We start from the raw sequence: 25,609 nt of genomic DNA, 5'->3' as shown, positions 1-25,609 counted from the left end.
TGACGGCTGATTTATCGTACAGTCTGACAAGCCTATTAGCCCTGCTTCAGTAAATGAAAGAGCTTCGTCAGAGCCTTAATTATGATGCTGGCCACAGGTACATTGATTTATTCTACATGTGAGGCAGGGTCGAGAGAGTTCAGAATGATTTCAACAAGAACTACACCATACAAAGTATAGGTCAGCTGCCAGATTTGATTCAGAGTCATTTTAGTTTTGGAGGAAAATATTGACTATAGGTGAAATAAAATACTGTTCACAAACAAACTCATGACAACAACATGTTTTCAGGCACCGCCAAATGGGCTGTTTAGATTAGCTCTTCAATTTAACAAAAAATTATATATATATATATATATATATATATATATATATATATATATATATATATATTACCATTCATTTCAAATGCCATCAGAAGAGGTTTTCCTTGAATTTGACAATCGAATTGGAATTTTACATTGCACACAATGTCTATGGTACGGCGTGCATATTACAACCTGAATGTCTGAAGAAATATTTTAAATCCATCCATTTGAATGAATGAATGAATGTATAAACCATCCAACCAAACACCAAAAAACACCAACCATTAATGGGCCCCTATTGTGCTCATTTACATGATTTCATGTTCAAAAATCTTGAGCCAGAGTCCGATAATGACGGTCAAGATCCACCTTCGCAAGCACGCCTTGTGCGGGACATGTCACAGTGGTAATTTTTTATTTTATTATTTTACTTTTATACGAAAGTGTAAGAATATATCAGTAGTCTACAGCTTTAAATATGTTTTTATTACCATTAGCTAATTCAATTTAAAGCACAATAAATCAGCACTAGAGAACTCTACACTAGACTCTTAGCAGTGGCCATGGCCTTTCTGTGGGACAGTTCTCCATAACCTCTAAAGCCAATATAGAGATGACATTCAGATTGCTTTATTACTTCTCAGAAGAGCTTGAATTTCCTTGCCGGCACCTCATCAGGTCGGCCAATGGGATTTTTCTGCACCTGAAGCCAGAGCTCACGGGTAATCTGGCAGCAGGGCTGGGGAAAAAGAGAAGCAGCATAAAGAGTTTTGTGACAAATATTTAAAAAAGTGTCCTTTAAAGGCCAGCAATGATGGGACATTTGAGAATGCTATCTTCTTCAGGCACTGGCCGCTCAGAACTGCAATGAAGTAATCTAAATGCATTCCGGTTGTGATGCGCTACACTTTGAGCAGGCCTTTCATGGGGCTTATAGAAATGTCGGCTGTGTCAAAATGATCAATAACCCCATTAGCTAAGCCAAAGAGCTCTCTGAAGGCGACGTGCACCTTGCCGTGCGCACATATGAAGATTCCGTTACGAGGTGCACTGGGAGATTTTGCTGCAATGCAACCGGCCAATTAAAACTCCCACCACAGTTGCATGCAATTCCCTTGAAGGGGGCTGAATGAATGGATGAAACATGGATCGTTTTATCTTGTTGTCAAGGTCTTACCTTTTACAGGAAGGGTTTGAAGAATTGATCTATTAATGTATCAACAAACTTGTACAACACACATTGCAATAATGGTTGCAACCAGCTATCAGCAACTAAATGTTTGCTTGCATATAGTACATACGATCAAGGGAACATTAAAGCCTGTACTTTTTTGTATTAATGAGTAATTTGTTTTGCCTCATTTGTGATTCACAATCACAAATTTCTGTGTAAAACATTTGTGATGTCATTCTTACATGATTTTACTTCATTTATGTTTACTTCAATGCGGCAATTTACAAGGGTTATTTTCTATTTACCAGTGAACTGTCAGTAGGATGACTACATTTACTATAAAAAATGTCCATGACTTACCATTACCTTTTAAGATTGCTTTTTTAAATGCACTTTCCATGATAGTACCTGGAAATTTATACTCATAAATTTAAACTCTCTTATACTCAACCAGGCCTGTAGCGGCCTTTGTATGTTTCACCAGTTTCACTTGAAATGGGACTGGCAACAGAAGGGGCTTGTGCTCAAAAAAAGAGTCCAGCTGCCCGCCATTACACCGCATACACCAGGGTCAGAAATTAATGGGGTCTCAGTGCTGTTTTTCCGAGTATCAGCACTATTGCAAATGTGATATTAAAACAGTTCAATAAACAAGAAGTTAATAAGGTGACTTACATTTTAGACTCACCAACGGAAATAGCTCCAACTTCCAAAAAAATCCACAGTAGAGCCATTGCACGTCTCCAAGCAGCACAGTAATGTTTCGTTACTGAATTATGAGTCCGTGTTTTTAAACGAATCAACCTAATGGATGACTCAACAGATGCTTCTCAAACAGAAGGCTGCATCCTATGAAGGCTGCATAACTCGGCAGGATCCTTGGAAGGCCTTTGTTTCGCATTCTTCTTTCGGCCTGTTTTGAAGGACACATCGGATATATCCTTCGCGGCCTTAAATGACCCACAATCCTTTGTATTCATTTAAATTCAAGAAAATAAACTGACAGAAAATGAGTCTGTACTGAGCTCGTCTGAGTTTATTATGGAATGTAAGACAAAAATAATGTTTTTGGACATGAAAGTATAGATGTTATGTTTTGTTTTGCTGTAAATTAATCATTTAATACTAATCTGCCAATAATGTAATGTCATTCACTGTAAAAATTTGTAAAACAAAGTATTTTTCCAAAAATCTGATAACTGAATCAACCTAAATATATTACTGCAATATTTTACACCATCAAAACAAAATTTAAGGGTAAGATCAGGTAGAAATAGCTCTTTAACGTAACAATTGGCAGGTTACTACTTTTTTACAGTGCATATACAGTACTGCATATATTATAGTGCTTTGTCTGCTTGAGTAGAAATATGCAGACATTCTAGTAGAACCACCGATAAATCAAATGTCATGAAAATCATTGAGTGCCAGTATAAAATCTAGTTCTCAATGATTCACAGCCTTACCACTGAGAGATGCTTTGGTTGTTCTGCTAATGCTGCTGGAGTATTATTTCCTTACTATGTGTGCGCTTATCTATCCGTATTTATGTCTGTGAGTAGTAGAATAATATGAAACGCGACCACAGTACAGTAAACCATGACGTTTGAGTCATGATCTGTGCATTATCTCGTCTATATGAGCATTCTTGCAGGCATGATGCATTAGACCAGTACGACAATCACACATAGATAAGCATGAGACGGAGGTGCCTTTTATATAAGCACCAATGCAAGCTAACAGGGCCTTTCTGGTCACGTATCTCCTAAATCACTCAGGGTCTCGGAGGGCCGCTATCTGTCTTGTCCCAGCCCCACCTTTGACAGCAAACAACAGCTGGAGAGACACGATTTTAAAGCCTACAGCGCCGCCCCCCCTTTCCTGCATATCTCATGAGATCTCGTCGTAATTAAAAACGTCGAAGCTCGGGACTCCTGGCTGCTTATCTAGCGGCTCCTTGGGGCAAACGCTGGCCGAACGGGACGCCTCCAGGATTAGGCTGATTTGTAAAGGAAGTGGATTCATCTCCAGGGATGCCAGGGATGCCATGCAAGCGTGACCTCACAGCACAACGCAAATGCAATATGGGCCACCGGCGTTTGGGGTAACAGGGCTGACAGCACATGAAACTGATGGCCGCTCTGGGACGTGAGGGATCAAGGAATTTTTTGGGATGTTTTTTGGAGGTGTACAAATTAACCAGCTGTGGAAAGAACACAACAAGGAATCCAGGAAAAAAAATGAACAGATTCTGCATATGTGGGGTTGAAAATTATTTGTACGGACCTGTTACAAGCTGTTATTGAGATTCAAGATCTGTATATTTAAGAGTAAACTATATATCAAAACGTTTACAAGCTATTTATAATTTTTATAATGAAAAATAATTTTCATTGATAAAAATAATAACTGTAACATTATATAATGTTTAAAATATGATGTAAAAGTCATAAATCCCATGAATGGAAACTGTCGAGAAAATGTCCATTATTTTTGGAAGAAAGAACGTGGAACGTTAAAACGTGAAATTATTTTCTTAAATTTTCATTACTATAATGTGATAAAAGGCAATGCTATACCATTTAAGTTGTAAAGTATATTTGTAAAACATAACTTAAGTATACATCATGGCCTGTATGTTGATTTATAATTATAATAAGAATAATAAGAAGAATAAATTAGAGTTTTTTGTTGTTGTTTTTTCTCATTAAAATAATGTAATTTGGTGGGAAAATATGCATCATACTGGCATGCATCTGATGAAAGTTTATGGTCAGGTTTCAAATTACATATACATAATCAATCTATTTAAAAACGAGTTAAACATACACGAAAATAGCAAGTTCAGTAATTCATGTTCTAAAATGTAAGGGGAAAAAGGTTTTACTGGATGTGAGCAACGGCAGATTAAAAAAAAAAAATTCTGATTAATGTCACAGTCGATAAGCTTTCCCTGCTCCCGTAAATGTGTCATTAAACATTTATGATTTGTGAAAAATGGCCCCACTAAATCTAAATGGCAACAGAGGAGGTAAACACCATAAAAGCGTCCTGGTACACAAATAAATAGCTGAGACATTTTCAGATGTGCAGATGTCTTTAAAGCGGCTTCGCTAACAAGATAAACGCAGTCATATTTGGAAATACAGAGTCGGAATGTTAAATGTTCTCTAAACGCGGCAGCACTGTTATTTTGAGCCTGATTTGTTTAGACTGAAACGGTATTTGATGAAGCGACTGTCGTTTGCTTTTCCTCAGGTGCTTTTGACTGCATGAAAGTTCATTAACAAAGCATTTACTGGACCTCTGATTAAATGGCGCATGAATCAACGTGTCTTATCAAATTCATACAGACGCAGGATTACACTGGACGATAAAAAAAAAACAGAAGCAAGGCTTGCTATGTTTGTTAGTTTGAAGAGTATAAATGGGTCTAAATCATATTTATGCTGAACAAGAAGACATGACATAACATGACACAATCAATCAATAAGAGCATGAAATGTGTCATGTGTGACTAGTGGAGGGATTTTAGACTAATGAGATCTCACGGTGGGCGGGGCTAGTTGGGAAACAGTATTCAAGATTCAGAACATTGCGAACATCTCCGATTTCACACCTGGTTATTTCTTAGTCACACCATGCTCAATATTTGTTTTCAAACCACTGTACACAATCCCTGTGTTCATATACATATATAAAAATAACCATTAATCCAACTATTGAAGCATAAGCTACAAATGTCAAGTCTTTGTGCATGATAGACTGTACCTATTTCCAAAGAAATAGTTCACCCAAAAATTTTAATTAGTCATTATTTACTCATGCCTCCTTTTGCGTTCCTGTATAATACTGATATCCTGGCCACTCTTTTCAATACAGTAAAAAGTGCATGAGGACTGTGGCCATCAAAATAACACGAAAGTGATACCGAAGACCATATTTCCTGATGATCTGCCCAAGTGGAAGCATATATGCTAAATAAAATTGGGCCCAATACGGAACCCTGAGGAACTCCATGTTGAACAGGCATGGTACCTGATTTATGATTACCCAAGCAAACAAACTGGCCATGATTGGTTAAATAAGATTGAAACCAACCGAATACCATTCCGGAAAGACCCAGCTAACTATGTAGCCTGTCCAACAGAACAGAATGGCATATGAAATGCACCCCTGAATGATTTGTTCCTGTTCTCAAGTGATTCAAAGATCCGGTCTCAGTGTGGTCAACGGTTCTCTGTATGCGAGTAAGATTATCGGTGAAATTTCGGTCTGTTCCTCACATAAAGCAATCACATGGCTTCACAAGATATGGAATATAGCTCAAGAGCCATATGGACAATTTATAATGTTTGCGTGATGCGTTGTTTTGAAGCAACATGTATTATTCCTAATTTCTTTCATGTTCCGTCGAGGAAAGAAAATAATACTGACATGAGAGTGAGTAAATAAGAATGAACTATATCTTTAAGGCTAATACTTCATTATATGGAAGTATCTTGTTGTTTAGAGGTGTGCAAGACTCCAGATGGTGTTCACTGTGTCCTAAACACAAGGTCATGTAGCTCTGATTGACTGAAGACAGCTGTCTGCCCTTATTTACCTCACGGGACACAAACACACAGACTTCACATTTCTGGGCTCATAGAGACATGATCAGCACTAGTCCTGAGAGAAAAGGTCATATTGACCATCAATGTGTCCGCAGTGTGTACAAATCACCATCAGCAGTCTAATAAGCACATAAACATTCAAACAGCCACCTGAATTCCAATGCGAACAGTGAGAAATTCAGACACTGAGGTCATTCATGAATGTTTTCATAACTATGTGTGGGCTCTTGTGTGAGTGCACTTTACAGAAATTTAACATGGTATGCATATAGTTTCCCTTACAAAAAAAAAAAAAAATTAGGATACTACCATGGTACGGAATACTTACATGGCCGGTGACTTAAGAAAATGTACCGGCCATAAATATTTTTTACCGGCCCTGGAAAAACAGGCAGTAATGACCAAAATTTTAGATGCCAGTGAAAATTCACAATTCTCTATTGCTATTTTAATACCACAGCTAACACTATTAGCCTAACTAATATCAATTTAAAAATGTATTAAAGACAAATAAACAGTCAGTAATAAAATAAGAACAAAAATTAAATTACAAGCAAAAGTATTTAAATAAAATATAACAAAGATACAAATGTAATAAACAGTGTGTTTCATATATTTCAGGTAGGTCTGACAGTAGTTTTCATGCACAGAAATGTAATAAAGTAAGCAAATTTAAAATAACTGCATATTCTTCACTGTATAAATGAAACATTCTTACAAATTAATCCTTATTAAAGATACAAAAGTTATTCAGTCAAGAGCAGTGAGTGATTTTTTTTTTCTTTGTCCTTTGTTGTTTGATTAACATTAAACACAGACAGCAGCTGGAATATTAGGCTGCTGTCACATTAAGACCGAATGCACGGATCTAATATACTGATACTGTTACATATGCGTTCACTTAAGACATAACCAACTTACTTGGATACTCACTATTAATTTTTGACATAATTTTGTGTGAACTTGGTGGAAGACAATGTGAAAGAGAGTTCAGTTAGGTATTCGCGGTCTGTCTGAGACGCTGCTTTCTGGGTGTGCACTTTGGATGAGTAGCGAGTAACAGAATGAGCTCCCTTTCGTGTCTTCTTGTGCTTGAATATTTAAATTGTCAAGGATTAAACTTTCATGACAATGCAGTGCTGGCCCATCAACTGTCCCGAGTGTCGTTCATGTTTGTTCATGTTCATACATTGTTAGAATTCATAAAAAATGTTACCAGCCAACAGGCAAGTGACACCGTTTCATGTACTCGCAGACGCCGATTTCTACTCTCGTTTTGGCACTTGGCGAGTGTTAATTTTAGGCCCTGTCTATATGCCATAGTAGGCTACTTTGAAGAATACCATGGTATGCTTTTATGGTAAAGACCATACTGAGATACCATGGAGATACCATGTTGGGCTCAGTTTAATCATGTGTGTGTCTGTATCCGTCCTCACTTGAGCTGTGAAAACCGATTGTGGTCCGTACAGACCTAGTTATCTCTGATTCAGTTGCATGACTTTGGAAGCCGCTCTCCTGAACCAAAGCCAATGTTCCGTCAGCATGGACGTCCGAGGAACGGCCCAGCTGCCAATCAGAATGCAGCATCTGCCATCCAGCCGGCTGTGCCAAGCCATCGTCTCTGGCAGCTCGGCACTCACTTGATGAAACTCAATAAAATTGATCCAGAATAAATGAACAGGGGTAAGCAGCCAGAGAAAGATCACTCACTCCGTTCACCTGTGACAGCCGTGACCTGCCACATCTGTCGTGCTCTTTTTCTTCATCTTACTCAGTTTTTTTTCTAAATCTCTTTCTCAATTGCTTATAGTATCTCCTTGACCTTCTTTGTTGTTGCTTTATTTTTCTCTTACACACATGCTTGCTTTCTTCATAACAGAGGCATTTGCTCAATCAGACAAACAAACACACACACACACACTAAAGTGTATAATACACAGTCAGCCACTCATTACCGCGAAATAAACCCAGACGTGAAGCAGAGGTTAAAAACAGTCCCTGCATTCTCCTCTATTCCACTATGCTCCTTCTAGCTGTTTTGAACACAAAAACGCCTCCTGTGAAAAACACCCGATCGGGGTCAGCTGAACCCAAAAACCAGTTTAATTATACTGGGCTTCCTTAGTTAGATAGTTTTGAACATCCCTAATATGGGTCACATTTGAAAGGTCAACCTCACAAAGAAATTGATTCTGAGCACAGAATCAGAATCAAGCTGTGGTTCAGTCCCACTAGGATTCCAAAGACGCTTTTTATAGCCCCAAATGAATTGAAATTCTGTTTGCAACATTTGTATTGTTTTGTAGTTAAAATTCAACAATAATCATTATTGAATTAGTCCAGTAGGACTGCACTTTTTTCTAAATATTTTAGTGCATAATAACTGAATATGCAGCAAGTATTCAAATATAATGGCAAAAATTATGCAATAACCTGTATGTTTGTGTATTCTATATTCACATGGGTTTTGGTAATAATTTAGACTGCATGTCATACCTGACACATCAAAAACTTCTTTAATTATACAAACGAGCTCTCATACTTATACTGTACGTTTATGTGAAAAATCAAGGGTCTGGACAGGCATTGTGGGACTGAGATGTTTTTCATAGGGTTATTACTTACTAAAATAACAAAGGCATTAGAAGTTAAGGTTTGTTTAGCTCATTATAAAACAAACAAACAAACAAATAAAATTCGAACAATTAAAATGAACTGAAACTAAGGAATATAATTCATATAATTGTAATTAGCATAAAATGTAAATAGATGTACAGATGATAGATAGATAGATAGATAGATGAGATGAATTATCATATACAGTAAAAGACAACAACACTCAAGCACTGTAAAAGGTTTTTGCCACAAACTCAATTGACTGGCTTCTCTCCTGTATGATTTCATATCAGTCTCTTCAGACCTTGGAACTGTACATGATTTAGGAGCTTCTACAACTTTTGACGTCCTAATTGAACTCCTTTTTCACAAATTGATCACAGAAATAAAAACAACATAAATAAAAATGAATAACACAGTTTTCTCTTAGTCCAACAATAAGTGCAACCATTACCAAAGTACTCTCTCATTATTCAAAGTGCAAATAAAGACCACATTTTTCTTCAGGCATGATACAGAGCTAAGAGATGGTAAACTACACAGCCCAGCCTAACATAGATTTGATATTGGGAGATATTTGCAAGCATCAGGGAGCCGCTTTCAAAATGTGGGGTATTGAAATCACGTCCAAGATAAGACTGATGCTTCTCAGATACTTAGGATCTGTTGTGCAACAAATCCTTCACCATAGTCTTATCAGTCATCTTGTCACTCCATCATGGCAATATCAAGAGACTTCTTATCACATTTTAATCTCGGGAGATCTCATGCCACAAGATCTCCTTACACCCCTAATAAGTAGATTAGTAGATTGATTGGTAGATTGATTCATTGATTGATTCATTCATTCATTGATTCTTTCTTTCTTTCGTTCTTTCTTTCTTTCTACTGGGGCTGAATTTTTGGCTCCCATGCAAGTGCATCCGAGAGCTGAGCATCGTCTTGTTCACACCAAATTTACAGATCAGCGCTGTTGTCTTGAACTGTCAGGTGCTGTTTTATACGTCACTGACATCATCAGTAAGAACTCCAGTCAAATGAACAGCACTGTTTGTAACATTTGTTGAAGTCTTTCCTTTAAGAACAGTCTTTAGTCGGGTCTCTGGTGAATGACACCGGTAGTGCTGTCTCCATGGAAACCGCACACAAAGCAAACAAAGAGGCTGTCGGACTCTCACAGACGGCAAATCAAGAGTCCGAGCATTGAAATGAACTCTCAATCAATTTGATTGGAGGGTGACCTTATTAAACCCACGGCGATCATTCAAACATTCACAAGTACCTCATTCAACGCAGGCTTAAGGACCCTCGTGTGAACTTTGACCCAAGTCTCACGAAGTGCTCCTGCAGGCTTCTCCGCTAACTAGCATGACACATCAAGAGCAATCTTGCATCCGCTTCAAGCCTAACATGCTCCGACATCTTAATTGCTTTTCTTTGTGTGCATTGAGACATACCGCAAATGAAGATTTGTTTGGATTTGCGTGTGGAGTGACTGTGGAGGAGGGGGGCATGTTTTATCATTAAAGCTTTGAACTCAAAATGGGCAGGTATCAATAATTCACCAACAAACACGCTGGTGAGGCTGCATGTCAATGAACGGTAAATAATTCAACCTGTGGTTGATGGGTGGTTGATGGAGAGTTATCTCAATGCAGAAACACTGGAGGGAAAGAGCTCATGGACTGTTATGATGATCTGAAATGCATAATAATGGGGTAGTATTTTATGTCAGAAAAAACTAGTAGTATGATAGTATGCTATTCTGAATTCAGCAAGTGTCTACAAAGACTTAAGTGATTTATTGGATGATTTGTTCTCTTAAAAGATTCATTCAAACACCGAGATTCATTCTAGAAGAATCCACTGGAATCGCTATTGTCACCTAGAGTAAGAAAACAAAATTATGTCATAGTGGCCCTCATCAATTAGTCTTTTGCAATTTATTCGACTGAATATTTAACTTCACATGAACAGAAACAAAGTGGCAGCCAGACATAAAGGCTGAAGTCCATATAATGCAAAACAGATCATGTTGACGACACTTAGCTGAGGTAAATCTCTTTGCAAAGCTACTGCGCTGAATCGTGAGTTTTCAGGAGGTGTCTTTGACCAGGGCTGGAGTTAAATCGATGGTTCCACACAGGAGCAAGAGTCTTCATTCAAATGAATGAAATTGATTGGCTACCATTTCCATTTACATATAAATGAGAGCAGTTATCGGCGCGTCCACTTGTCTGAGTTTCTTGACAGCTCCAACTTTGTTAAACTCATTTTTTGAATAGTCTCCAGTCCAGAAGAGAAACCGTGATACATGCACGAAATAATAAATTAGCCAGTTATTATGCGGGAAATTACACTGAGAAGCTGGGAAACTTTCCATTTAGTTTCAAGGAGTGTGAAAATGGTGTGCTTCTTTCTACAGTCAGACAAAACAACCTGTTCAATCTTCAGTGTTGGCATTATAGAAGAAGTATTGAAAGTGCAATTACATATAAACTAAATATTTACATAAACCTCTGACCAGGAATAATGATTGGAATATGATGGCAGAACAATTGAATTACATCAGTGAGCATGTTTAACCTGCCAAACTTCACTCCTTTAGACATATATGATGATTCTGGTATTTACACGTGTTTATTTTAAATGAGAGAAAATCATAAGTGTAAATTAATTCATAGTCAATTTTAACAGCAAAATTTACAGTGTGCACCACCTTGTATTAAAAAAATATACCACATAAAAAAATATGAACTAATTAAAAAATTGTAGTATTTATACATTGTCTGACTAATTTTAGATACTGTTCCCTGTATATTTATTATTCAGGTATTTAAATAATATATTTTATGATTTTATAATTTAAATTAAAATACTTATTTATGTTTACATTAGTAGTGTTTTTTTGTTGTTGTTTTTTTTCAATTGCTCTTTGTGCAATTTACATTGTAATACCAGGAGGTGGTGACAAGTGAACATATTCATGAGTGAGTCATTCATTTATTCATTCACCGATTAATTCAAAAACAAAGATTCATTCAAGAACGAAAAAAAGAGAGACTGTTGTATTTAGTAACGGAACTGAATCACTCAAAATATACTTTTAAATCAATTTGATCGATTAAATGAATAATTCAATGACTCCCTCATAAATGCAGTCCTTTGTTGTCACCTACTGGCTTAACCCTGAAAAATTCCTACCATTTAATGTAATTTTTATTATAAAAATTACACCCCCAACCCCTTGCCAATTCGAGTCTTTGTATGAGGTACGGCCATATGAAAGCAAACACACTTCAGCATGCACAGTGTATATCTGATCCGATTATATCGTTGACGTACAGCTCTATGGATATGCTGCAGTGACACATCACAGATGGTGTGGATCAGCACAGGTCAACAGAGACGACCTCAGCCTCTGCTCAGCCTGCTGGGAACTCTGAGCTCCAAGATGCTAAATTAAGATGCATCGAAAGATGCAGATCAGACTCAATGTATTCAACCCCTCCAAGGTATGAACAACTCCTAAAAGCATTCATGAAGTTTTCTTGCTTTCATAAACGAGAGGGATGTGAGAGACAATAAGAAGCAGAACATGAGAGAACGAGGAGTCTCAAAAAGAAAGTGAGACATAAAGAAAGAGACGCAGACTGGCGAGAAGAAACACAGACATATACAGGCAGAGAGGGTATGACTTGCATGGTGATTTGCTGCAAAATTCAAAAGTAACAACAAACCTGCCATGCAAAACTATTTTTAAAGTTGAACTGTCATTTCACACTAGTGGTGCAAAATGGAACTGCACATATAATAATGACAACAAACAGGTTTCCAATCAGTTCCTGGTGGATTATATATATATATATATATATATATATTCCGTGTCGGAATGTTTGAACACAGACCACTACTATACAGGTAAGCTATATGGAAATTCAGTTCAAGTCCATTTACTAACATTTTAAATATATAAGCCTGTAGCATATATTACATTATCATATGTTCTATCATATAAGCAGGTTAAAAACAATAAAATAACAGCTCAATTTACTTGCCTCAAACAACTCAGTAGGTATTATTTTGTATTATTTAGTATTATTTATTGTTTTTGTTGTTACATTTAATTTATTGCCAGACTTTAATATGTGAATTATATTATCAGAAAACTAAACACATTTAGCGTTTTCAGGCTTTTATTTGTGCTTAATGGATAAAACAACAGAGCTGCGCACTCAGGTTTTAGGCCTTTTTGCAAATGTTTCAATCGAATTTAGCTGTTTTAGAGAGCGTTGCCTCATTTTGAGCCTGTTTTTAAACATTAACTATCTGTAACGCCATTTTTCATGTGTGAAAAAAACGACGAAACTAACCTAGCCAATCAGATTTTTTTTCACCCATATCCCCACCCCCAACCATGCAGGCACATTTGACTTTACAACACACAAACGCACACCTATTTATTTTTATTCTATCTTGCTTTCTTTATATGTTATGAGTGTATGCAGATAGATTTTAATAATCAATTTAAAAATTATGTAAAAAATAAAAACAGCATTAATTAGCGCCCTCTCATGGTATGCAGTCCGTACAGCCATACGGCTGCAGGCGCCACTGTATATATATATATATATATATATATATATATATAATATATTAGTGCCACATTACTCTTTTTACACCAGTGAATGTCTGTGTTTTGTCCATTTCAACAAAATTTACTTACTAACACTCAATCAAAATGTTCAGCTGGCCCTTAATTGGATATCTTCACTTCTAAATGGGTTGCAAGTGCATTTTCACATCAAAGAAAAGGCACACTTCACCTTTAAGAAAGATGCAGGACCTGAAACGGGAAAGTAATTTTGGACAAAGAAAGTAAAAAAGCACTGGCACTGAAATCGCCCTTTCTGGACCAAAGCTAAAGGCCTGCATTATAAGAACACTTCTTCAACACAAATGCTGTGGTTTTTAAAGGATTCATGGGTTAAAAAAGAGACCATGGGCTTCTTTTCCTAAGACCGTGGGCTGAGCTCAAGGAGAGAAGCTCATTAGCCTGATGCTCTGGGCAAACCGAAGCTACAGGGTGGCTTTCTGCCACAGGCAAGTTGTATTGAAAGCTTGTGTCGGCTCTGGGCCGCTCGGTATCACGGGTAATGCTTAACACAGAATATTGACACCATTATCCCACTGCATTCACTCATTGATTCTCTATGATTCTCCCTGAAGTCTGCCCTGGAAAAAAAGGACAAAACACACTACCATGGTAACTTGGCAATGTACTATGGCAATACCACAGTATTATTTGAAATATTTTTGAGAACCCTTACAAAACAATATAGTGTAGTTGTATTATGGTACAGGTATAGTAGATGGTAATACTGTGGTACTTTGAAATATACCATGATGCTGAAATGTTTTATACCATGGTACTTTCAAAATACCATGGTAGTACCATGGTACTGACATTCATGCACTATAGTTTTTTATGTGACAACAAAGAACAAAAAAATACCATAGTACAACTATGGTACATGTCTAAAATAGTAAACAGTAGTGCCACCATACTTTAAAAAAACAAACAAAAAAAAAACTATTGTGGTGTTACCATGCTACAGGGGTTGTATGTAATACCATGGTACTGTTGAAATTTACCATGTTATGGATATTATTTAGTATGGTACTTATATGGTATGGTACTGCAAAGTACTTCCAAAAACACTATAGTACTACTATGGTACATGTCCAAAATACCAAGGTAGTACCATGGAGATAATGTGGAATAGGGATGGTATGGTAATACTATGGTACTTTTGATATTTACCATGGCATTAAAACTATTATGGTATTTATATAGTACTGCAAAGAACTTCCAAAATGCCACAGTACTATGGTAGTACCAGTGTTATATCATTGAGATACTACTGTAGTGTTTATTAATATTTTGAATTTGCTTTTAATTTTTATATTTTAAATGTATTTATTTATTTTTTGTCTATTGATTTTTTTTTTTTTAATTTCAGTTTGTCTTTTTTTAGTAAAAGTTCAACTAAATGAAAAAGGGAAATGGTGCAACTAGCTGAAATAAAATAAGTTGAAGACGCCTCACGCTGCTCTCCTGAATGAGTTTTTCTTTCAGTCAAAGGCTCAAATTCTAGTAAAGGTCTGTAAGTGTCCAATTCAACACAGTTTAATTCCTAACACTCAAACAAAATGTTCCACTGGCACGTAATTGGATATCACCATGTTTAAAGTCATAGCGTCCTGCCAGATTGGTCCATTTCCACAACAGGAGCAGGTTTCTCAGACTCCCTCATCAAGGTCTAAATTGCTCTGGACATCATGTGCCAAGAGTCCTGCTGCACGTCCACGAGAGATCTCTCCGATGACCAGTGGCTTCACGCTGAGATTCCCAGCAAATGCCTCTCCATGTTCCAGTTATCATCATCATCATCATCATCAAGGAGCACACTTTGTCGTCTTATCAGAGGTGACGACGGCACCCTGGGCCACGAAATTATTGTGACTCCAAGCAGAAAGGCTGAAGCACTGGAGAGACCCTGCTGTGAGGAAACGTCTGAAAGGCCTCCTCTAAAGGTCTCTTTCAATCTCGATATATCCCATTTTTTCTCCATCAACACCTCGCTACCATCATGTCTTGAGATAAGCTGAGATGGCCTTGATTATGAGGAGAAATATTAAAAGAGACAAGAAAGATCTTCTCCTTAAAGTGGATGTCATTTAGATCAATCCCCTTAGTGGTGTGCAATTTTTTGATATTAAAAGTCTATGTCTTTATCCCAGTTCAATGTGACAACTTTAAGTAAAACATTTGTAGTTTGACTTCTTTCACTCAAATACATAAATAAATAAATAAATAAATAAATAAATAAATAAAAATAGGCCTAAATTTAAGACTGATGTATTTGAATTGCATATAAGTCTACCCATTTGGATTACACAGTTTTAACACACAAAAAAACTCAGTTTTAAATGTGATGCATATTTAATTTTATTTAAATAGTCGTACAGTCAAACCAAAAATTATTCAGACATTTTTTATATATTTTTACTAGTGGGTGCAGGACACTAGTTCATTTATGTAAGTGAGGATAGCAAAATAAAGTAAACTGTGACATATTATACCCAACAATTCTTCATACAGTGGACTACCAGTAAAATTGATAAAAATTTGGAACCAAAAATTATTCAGACACTTTGGCCTGACCATGTTTTTCTTAAGTGTTATCTGACATAATTAAGATTATTTTTTTCTAACACAGTTTAACTCTGAGATCTTGTCATATTTTATTACCATTTATTTTTTAAACTATAGTGAATAAACTGTATTAATGAATGAAATGTTCAAGGTGTCTGAATACATTTTGGTTTGACTGTATTTTCAAAATGCATTTATTCAAATTGCTTAGAAGCATAAATAAATCATAAATAATTATATAATCATATATAAATCAAAAATAAATTACATTTATTTAGTTAAAAAGTATGAACATAGTTAAAATATGCTAGCTGTGGATCTATAATCAATTAGTAAAAATGTATGAGATTGAAATGAATTTGATATATTGATGATAAATATGCACTCACCGGCCACTTTATTAAGTACACCTTGCTAGTATCGGGTTGGACCCCCTTTTGCCTTCAGAACTGCACTGTAAACCCAAACAGTAAAACTAACTTACAATGGAAAGTACCTTTTACTCAAAATGTGCCAAAAAGTTTAACTATTATTTTTGAGTTCATTCAACACCTATCAGATTTGAGTTAACACTAAAATGTTTTTTTTTTTTTTTTTTTTTTTAGTTTTTACAACTCTGCTGAAGTTCAGGGAACTTGAAAAAATAGATTCAACCATAATCAAATATTTTAATGTCAAACATATGCCCTCTAGCGGCGGTTTTCGACAAAAACGTGACGTCATCTCTGAACATGCACTCAGACGCTTTCCCTCCACACAGATACCCAGACATTCGCAGGGAAGTTGGATTTGACAGCAGGTCAATTCAAGTCCAAATACATGCATTTTTATTTCCATAGATACAAAAATATGCATGTATTCAGCCGTTTATAATAATGTTGCATTAAACCAAGATGAGCAAAACACTAAGGCCAAGTTTCACAGACAGGGCTTAGCCTAAGCCAGGATTAGGCCTTAGTTCAATTAGGATATTTAAATAGCTTTTATAAATGTACACTAGAAAAAAAAAAAAAAAAAAAAAAAAAAAAAAAAACATTACTGGTGTTTATCTTGAGTCAAAACAATGGCACTGACATATTTTAAGATATTGCTAAGATAAGATATTTTAAGAAGTTGCTTTCAGTTAAAACAGCTCAAACATGCATTTTAGTCTAGGACTAGCCTTGTCTGTGAAACCAGGGGAATATATATATTTTTTGATTTAAATGAATGTAAAAAAAACTAGCTATGCTTACTGATGACATTTAAGTTTACAAACTTACAAAAATAGAGGCAATCAGTTGCCTATTTTTTGAGTTAGTAGAACTTATCCGGGTTTACAGCGTGCCCTAATTCTTTGTGGTGTAGATTCAACAAGGTGTTGGAAACATTCCTCAGAGATTTTGGTCCATAATGACCTGTTAGCATCACACAGTTTCTGCAGATTTGTCGGCTGCACATCCATGATGTTCCACCACATCCCAAAGGTGCTCTATTGGATTGAGATCTGGTGACTGTGGAGGATATTTTAATAATATAGTGAACTCATTGTCATATTTCAAGAAACCAGTTTGAGACGATTTGAGCTTTGTGGCATGGTGTGTTATCCTGCTGGAAGTACAGTAGCCATCAGAAGATGGCTACACTGTGGTCATAAAGGGATGAATATGGTGGCAACAATACTCTGGTAGGCTGTGGCTTTTAAATAATGTTCAGTTGGCACTAAGATACCTAAAGTGTGCCAAGAAAATATCCCACACACCATTACACCACCAGAAGCCTGAAGCGTTGATACAAGGCAAGATGGATCCATGCTTTCATGTTGTTTACGCCAAATTCTGACCCTACCATCTGAATATCGCCGCAGAAATCCAGACTCGTCAGACCAAGCTACATTTTTTAAAATCTTCTATTGTCCAATTTTGGTGAGCCCATGTGAATTGTAGCCTCAGTTTCCATTCTTAGTGGACAGGAGTGGCACCGGTGTGTCTTCTGCTGCTGTAGCTTATCTGCTTCAAGGTTGGACATGCTGTGTGTGCAGAGATGCTCTTCTGCAGACCTCAGTTGTAACGAGTGCTTATTTGAGTTACTGTTGCCTTTCTATCAGCTCAAACCAGTTCTCCTCTGACCTCTGGCATCAACAAGGCATTTTCGCCCATGGAACTGTCACTCACTGGACATTTTCTCTCTTTCAGACCATTCTCTGTAAACCCTAGAGATGGCTGTGTGTGAAAATTCCAGTATATCAGCAGTTTCTGAAATACTCTGACCAGCCCGTCTGGCACCAATAACCATGCCACATTCAAAGTCACTTAAATCACCTTTCTTCCCTATTCTTGATGCTTAGTTTGAACTTCAGCAGATCATCTTGACAACAGCCGTCTCATTTTGATGGCTGCGTCCACTGGAGGTTGTATTTGTCAGCAACATGCATCATTGAGGCTGACTCATTTCAGTAAAGTAACCTTTGCATTCCAAAATCATAAAGAAATTACAACTACAGGTACTTACACTACTTACAAAGAATAATAGTCAACTTTATTATGGTTACGTTTCTGAAATGATACAATGCTTTGAGTTGCTGCCATGTGATTGGGTGATTAGATATGCAGGTGTGCCTAATAAACTGGCCAGTGAGTGTATAAATCTGATTACTGACTGTGCATTTAAAACACATTCAGTTTATCAGTACTATTACAGAAATCTTACCCGTTTCATTTAGATATGACTGACAAATATGCATCACATTAAGTTTATTAGTTTAAGTTAAAACTGTGTAATCCAAATGGATGGAAAATGTATGTGCAATTTAAATACATAAATACTTAAATTTAGGTCTAAATATTTTTTGAGCAAACATTTTTAGGCTGGTGGATGATATAACAGGTGGGGAAAAAATCCACCAGGACATCATACAGACAGGCTCGGATATCATTTTTTGAAATTCAGGAACTTGTGTTCCCAAGCAAAATGGTATGAAAAGCAAAGAAGGTGATAACACCTTGTACCATGTTTCTCATGTAAAGATCACAACATGTCTTTTATCTTGAAGCACATCCAGCAGGAAGGGAAGAAACTCATCTATTACAGCAGGCAGAACAGCACCATCAGGCTTCGGGATGGTAAAACATCATTGATTTGGCCAGCGGGCGGAACAGGGATAGAATAAACACAAACGTGTTAAGGCTGAAAATGGATTTTTAAATATGTATTCATTGATTTTCTGGTCTCTAAGTGTTCCGCTGTGACGTGTTATTTTGCAAAACAGAGGGATATGAAAAGAAGCATAAACTAATTTGCCTTCAATTGTATTAATTGAAGCGAAACATTCAAGTGTGAGTCAGCATTTGAGCTTTTACCGTCCTTCAAACTGAGAGTGATGACAATAATAATCAAATCAACAGAGAGACGTTTGTTTGTTCAGAGAACGTCAATACATTTGGCTCTAGAGGTGAGACGGTGACGTTTATTCAGCTGAACAAAAGAGGATTTGTTTACGCTTATAGCTTTTACATAATTATTCTGAATAACATACAGAAAAGCGCACATGATATTTAATCATAGAAAGGACATGCAAATACATTTACATTCATGTGTTTGAAAGATGCTGGTATCCAAAGCGTATTCAAGGTGTGAAATTTATTAGAACATGCATTTTCTAGGATTCATATCCATGACCTTGGTGTTGCTGGCGTTAGCAATGCGAGGGTCACAGGTTGAATTCACAGTGAATGCATGAACTGAGAAAAAAAGTGTAACCTGAATGCAATATAAATCACTCTGAATAAAAGCATCTGCAAAATGTAAAAGTAATTGAAATGCACTAACTTACTTAGTTACTTAGTTTTTGTCTTGTTTTCCAGTACAAATATCTAAACATTCTTAAATCAAGATACATTAAGAAGCAAAATGACATTTAATTAATTTGGACTTTTAAATAAAAAAATAAATAAAAAAAATCTGAAAAAAAAAAAAAAAAAAAAGCATCAAAATGAAGTGAGTTTTTGCTTAAAACAAGAAAAAATATCACCCAATGGGATAAAAAAAAAAAAAAAATACAAATAAATGAATTCAACGTTTCTTAACGCTTAAAAGCACTAACCACAGCTCCACTGTGAACAATGTTTAGTCCATGTTCTCCTTTCTGAAACATTTCCTGTCCAGAACAGCTCATAAAACAGGCTGCTGTGAAATCCTTTGACAGATTACAGTAATAGATAATATGAGGTATGACCTTTCTAAAATAAACGGCTGCATAAATTTGTTGGAAATGCCAATGGGACATGTGTGTCCTCCCTCCTTGAGCATAACACACCAGCACTAGCACATGCACATACTGCTGGAAGAAATGCGATTAAAACACAAATAGTGTGATTAAAACCACTGTACACATATTTTACTGTGATTATGTGTAGGTTTGTTGTGGTTTATTATGAGCATTATCACATTAACAGTCACAGTATTCTGTTTATAAGAGCTCCAGCTTAATCACAGTACAGTCTTAATCACACTATATGGATCATGTAAATATAGCCATTGATGAAATATTCCAAAATAAAAGAAGAACTGGATATGAATGTTTATACATAAAACCACATTTGAAAGTTACCAGAAATGGATGCAAAAAGTGAATAGTAATAAAGGTTCCGACACCATATGACCACTGAATTTCTATGACTTTTTAATCATGTGGATTAATATATTTCATATATATTTAATATTTTAAATATTACTAATAATATTACTAATAATATCACAAACACACACACACACACACACACACACATATTGAATATATTTATGTATAAATAAATTTATGAATATATAATATATTTAGTGAAATGGTCCCCTCTAGAGTTCATTTCTCTAGAGAACTAACATGCTGCGGACACTAAATGACTTTGCCTGAGGTAAATGTAATGCTATGTAAGATAATATTCTCAAGCTGTTTAAATGTTTTTCCTCCGTGGTTGAAACACTGGTTGAGAGATTACACATAAACATATCTATCCATAGATCATCTGTTCTTCTTCTGTGCTTTTTCCTGTTGTGGCAATTAGCAAACAACGTAGTATTACCGAATGTGCCCCCTTCTGGATTGGAGTGTGGATCTCATGTGATCAACTGTATTCGTCGTCTGACTGTATGCACCGGTTCAGGATGAATACATGTACCGTTACACCCCTAATATATATATACACTTTAAACTGTCTCTACAACCATGTTAACAGGTTTTATGCACACAATGCCACAGTTTCATACATCCATGAGCGGAGCTAATGAGGTCTACTCTGATCTGTTGGCCTGAAACATTAGCAATTCATGAAAAGAGTGGGACATCAAGGAGCTCGTTATGTTGTTTCATTTGATGGTATTTTTCCTGGCGAGACTCACCTGATTGATGTGCTTCAGTTTATCAATGACTTGATTGATCACCGGGTCGGCCTCCTTCACTTTGACTTCTGGGTTTTCTGCCTGGGCTTTAATCCCGTTGCCAACCACTCGCAGAGTGTAGCTATAAAGGCAAAAAAAAAAAAAAAAAAGGATAAAGAATGAGAGACGGTTGTTCGCGGTGAGTGGGTGTCGTTTCTTTGGATTCATTTCCAATTTTTCAGTACAAAGATGACTGAAGCTTTGTTGTTGGCTTGATGAGGAAGGCCTTACATGAACCGACTACATTTATCAGCATAGCAAAGAAAGAGGCGTAAAGAATCCCTGAAAAACCCACAAGGGCCTGAGACAGGACAAATAACTCAAGCCACAGTAAAAAGCGATAGGACCTCAGGCTGAGAGACAGATTGGGGTTTATGTGGGGCAGAATGGATGTGTGCTGAGATTGGACGCGGATAAGACGCACTAGTGCAGAGAAAGCACTGCTGACAAATGACATGAAATATTACAATACTTTATGGGTGAATTCGTTTTACACCAATACTAAAATCAGCCCATCCTATTGAGACTCACCTTGAGAAGGACACTGTCTTCAAACAGTGAGGATAAATATATGAATGAATAGGAAAATATGCAGTGGGCACAGGTAATCTACTCTGTTTACAGGCAATAAAAAATATATTTATGGAACTGAAAAACTCTTTCTTAAAGGGGACCTATAATGCCCCTTTTACAAGATGTAATATAAGTCTCTGGTGTCCCCAGAATGTGTCTGTGAAGTTTCAGCTCAAAATACCCCACCGATCATTTATTATAGCTTGTCAAATTTGCCCTTATTTAGGTGTGAGCAAAAACACGCTGCTTTTGTGTGTGTCCCTTTAAATGCAAATGAGCTGCTGCTCCTGGCCCCCTTTCCAGAAGAGGGCGGAGCTTTAACAGCTCTAGCTTCGCATACTCAACAACAACAAAGCTGGAGAATCTCCCACAGCCAAAATGACAATTGTCAGCAAGCTACATAAGATAATTTATATGATTAATCCAATGCTTTTACTCAAAACTCACTTTAAACCACGAGTGTTTACAATAACTTCCAACTGCGACTTAATATGGGTTTTGGACATATAATGTTGTTGAAATGTTATTCATAGCCTTTTATAAGAATCACTGCACCTGCTTAGCATTTCTTATGTAATCCTTATTTGTTATGAAAATAAGCCAAATCTCATGAAAATCACATACAAATCACATACAAATCTTAATAGTGTGTTTATTAGCTTCATGTTTCACATGTAGAAACATTTCTCTGGGTTTCTTGTATACGGAACTGACCGTGGAAGTGTAAGGGGCCATTCACATAGAACGTGTCTTTGCGTCTAAAAACGCAGCGTCAGGAATGGTTTTAAAAAAAGCGCAGCGTAAAACAAGAGGGTGATGCAATAATGACAATAACGGAAATAATAGAAATAGGCAAACAGCAGAATTGATAGATATAAGTTTTGACATGGAAAAAAAAGAAAATAAGATAATAATGAGCGCCTCATCCGTCATGTTGCCGTCAAATAAAACAGTTGACATGCCAACTTGCTACTGTAAACAGAAGCTCGCAACGCTTGCCCTGCCTCCGAGTTCTTCTGATTGGTCCACTGTTTTGGAACTGACATTGATGAGCAGCGCTGTGTGTAAAAGTTGAAATTCTTTTAACTTGATACTGCGTCTTAAAAATGCAGCGCTCATGTGCGAGGCACTGCAAAAAGACGCGAGATGCGAGCGTAACAGTCATGCACGTCCGTCAAGCGCGTTTACATAGAAAAACAATGGGAAAGTAGCGCATTGGAATAGAAAAACACGTTCTGTGTGAACAGCCCCTAATGGAAGTTCGTCATCGGAAGAGACAGGGTGGGTTATGAACGCATAATGTGCAGCAAATGATCTTCCTTTGAGTCATAACAGCAATCACGGAAGTGAAAACAAAGACAGACAGCACTGGAAGCTGCGAATCCTCATCAGATTGTGTAAATCAGTGGAAAATTTATAGAAATTATGATTCTGTCTAAAAAATAATGAAGCGTGTATAAATATACCAATATTTCCAGATATGAGCACTTTTGGACTGTAAGCCCTAATGAACACTGTTCAGTGAAGCTGTGTGAACACAAATCAACCAGAGCAGACGTGACTGAATATAAATGCGTATTGTTATTCTATTCAAAATATCAAAAATTACAGATGATTATTTTGCACTACTGACATTACTCCTGACACCGAAATTAATGTCACTGCAACCAAGTTTTTACGTGCAGTGAATAATCTGGGGCCAGTCAGCGATCTTTGCGTTTAAAGGGGCTAATATAGTCTTACCAATATGCAGGTCACATAGCAGTGCACTGAAGACCAACGGATTTCATAAAAACAACAAAAACATATTATAGTAATGCTACAGTTTTCCCTAAAGTACACTGAAGTACCATGCAAACACTACTGTATATGAATATGATATCATTCAGTATAGTGGGTAATATCAAAGTACCATGGAACCTGCTAGTACCTGTTTTGTAAGTGAGTCAGATTAAAACTAAGGAAATAAAAGGCACAAATAACATGGAAATAAGACAAAAAAAAGCAACTTATTTCACACTGAGCCTCAAGCCTCACCCTACCATCGAGCACGAGCATGTAGATTCACCTCAGCGGTGTGTCTGAATGGAGGATGTGAGACAAAAAGCCCCTCACAACAGCACTGAGCTGTCTCCTCTGCTGCTTTACTTCCCGCTTTGATTCCAGCTTAAGGCAGAAGAGGTGTGTTAGCTCAGGGCTGTCACTTAGCCATTCCAGCTCTTTCCACACACTCATCTGAATAACTTTCAAACCCATGGCGGTGCTCTGAGAGAAAGACACGTACTTCAGTGGAATGCAAATGCTCCAGAAATACACCGTTAAGTCTCGTTGTGTGTTTTGTGCTCTTGAGGCTTGGAGACAAATTGATTTAAAGGGTTGAAGTGGAAAATTTAAGACTAGAATAAAACAACAAAAACTACATACCGACTTCTCAATTTTGTCTTTGAAAAACCACAGTATTCATAAAGATATAAAAAACGACACCAACTAACAGCTTGTCATCGGCTAAACAAAATTAGTAATGGATATTAAGGGTGTTTTCAGACCTGTAGATCCATCCATTGTCATCCATCAAGATGACTGACAGGTTTACTCCATGAGATTAGCTTATTGTGGCTTAAGTCAGAATTGCGAGATATAAAGTTATAAAGATATAAAAACTTTTTTTCTCGCAATTGCGAGATTTTAATCACACAATTCTGACTTTATATCTCACAATTCTGACTTTTTTTCACAGAATTGTGAGATATAAACTGACAATTGCGAGTTATTAAGTCAGAATTGTGAGATTTGCCCCCGGTTTCACAGACAAGGCTTAGACTAAAATGCATGTTTGTGCTGTTTTAACTGAAAGTAACTTGCACTGACATATCATCTTAAAATGTGTCTGTGCCATTAGTGCACACTAGTAATGTTTTTTTTTCTTTCTTTTTTTTCTCTAGTTCACATTTAAAAAAGATATATTTGAATATATTTAAAAGATATATTTAATATTTGAAATGCCCTAATTGAACTAAGGCCTAATCCTGGCTTAATCTAAGCCCTATCTGTGAAACTGGGCCATAGTCAGAACTGCGTGATATAAAGTCAGAATTGTGTCTTATAAAGTCAGAATTGTGAGTTATAAAGTCAGAATTGTGAGATATAAACTCGCAATTGCGTGAAATAAAGTCAGAATTACATCTTATAAAGTCAGAATTGTGAGATATAAACTCGCAATTGCGTGATATAAAGTCAGAATTGCATCTTATAAAGTCAGAATTGCATGATATAAAGTCAGAAATGCACGATAAAGTCAGAAATGCATGATATAAAGTCAGAATTGTGAATTACAAAGTAAGAATTGTGAGATAAAAACTCGCAATTCTGAGAAAAAACTTCATTCTTTTTTCCCCTCACAATTGGACATTATAACACGCAATTATGAGTTTATATCTAACAATTCGCACTTTATATCTCACAATTGTGAGTTTATATCTTGCAATTCGGAGAAAAAAAGTTGTGAGATAAAAAAACGCAATTACTTATATTTTATTTCATGGCAGAAACAAGCTTCCATAGAAATCAGTGTCAAAAGAATCATGTAAATAAATAAATAATCTTACAAAGTAGTTTATGTTCAAGTGTCATGATGCAGTTTCTAAAACAAGTGGCCAAAATGTCCAAAAAACAAGGTACTTGTTTGTTA

General features: G+C 36.4%; 1 protein-coding gene across 1 annotated transcript in view; it reads right to left on the bottom strand.

Moving 5' to 3' along the window:
- gpc5a (glypican 5a) overlaps positions 1–25,609 on the bottom strand; it is a 175,482-nt gene that overhangs the window by 57,561 nt on the left and 92,312 nt on the right. The window contains exon 6 of the mRNA XM_051898814.1: positions 21,310–21,430. Within this exon, the coding sequence (XP_051754774.1) occupies positions 21,310–21,430 (121 nt within the window). The remainder of the gene's footprint in view (positions 1–21,309; positions 21,431–25,609) is intronic.

The sequence above is a fragment of the Ctenopharyngodon idella genome, chromosome 1 (assembly GCF_019924925.1).
Source record: "Ctenopharyngodon idella isolate HZGC_01 chromosome 1, HZGC01, whole genome shotgun sequence".
NCBI classification, from domain to species: domain Eukaryota; kingdom Metazoa; phylum Chordata; class Actinopteri; order Cypriniformes; family Xenocyprididae; genus Ctenopharyngodon; species Ctenopharyngodon idella.
This window is presented reverse-complemented; position numbering and strand designations above follow the sequence as displayed.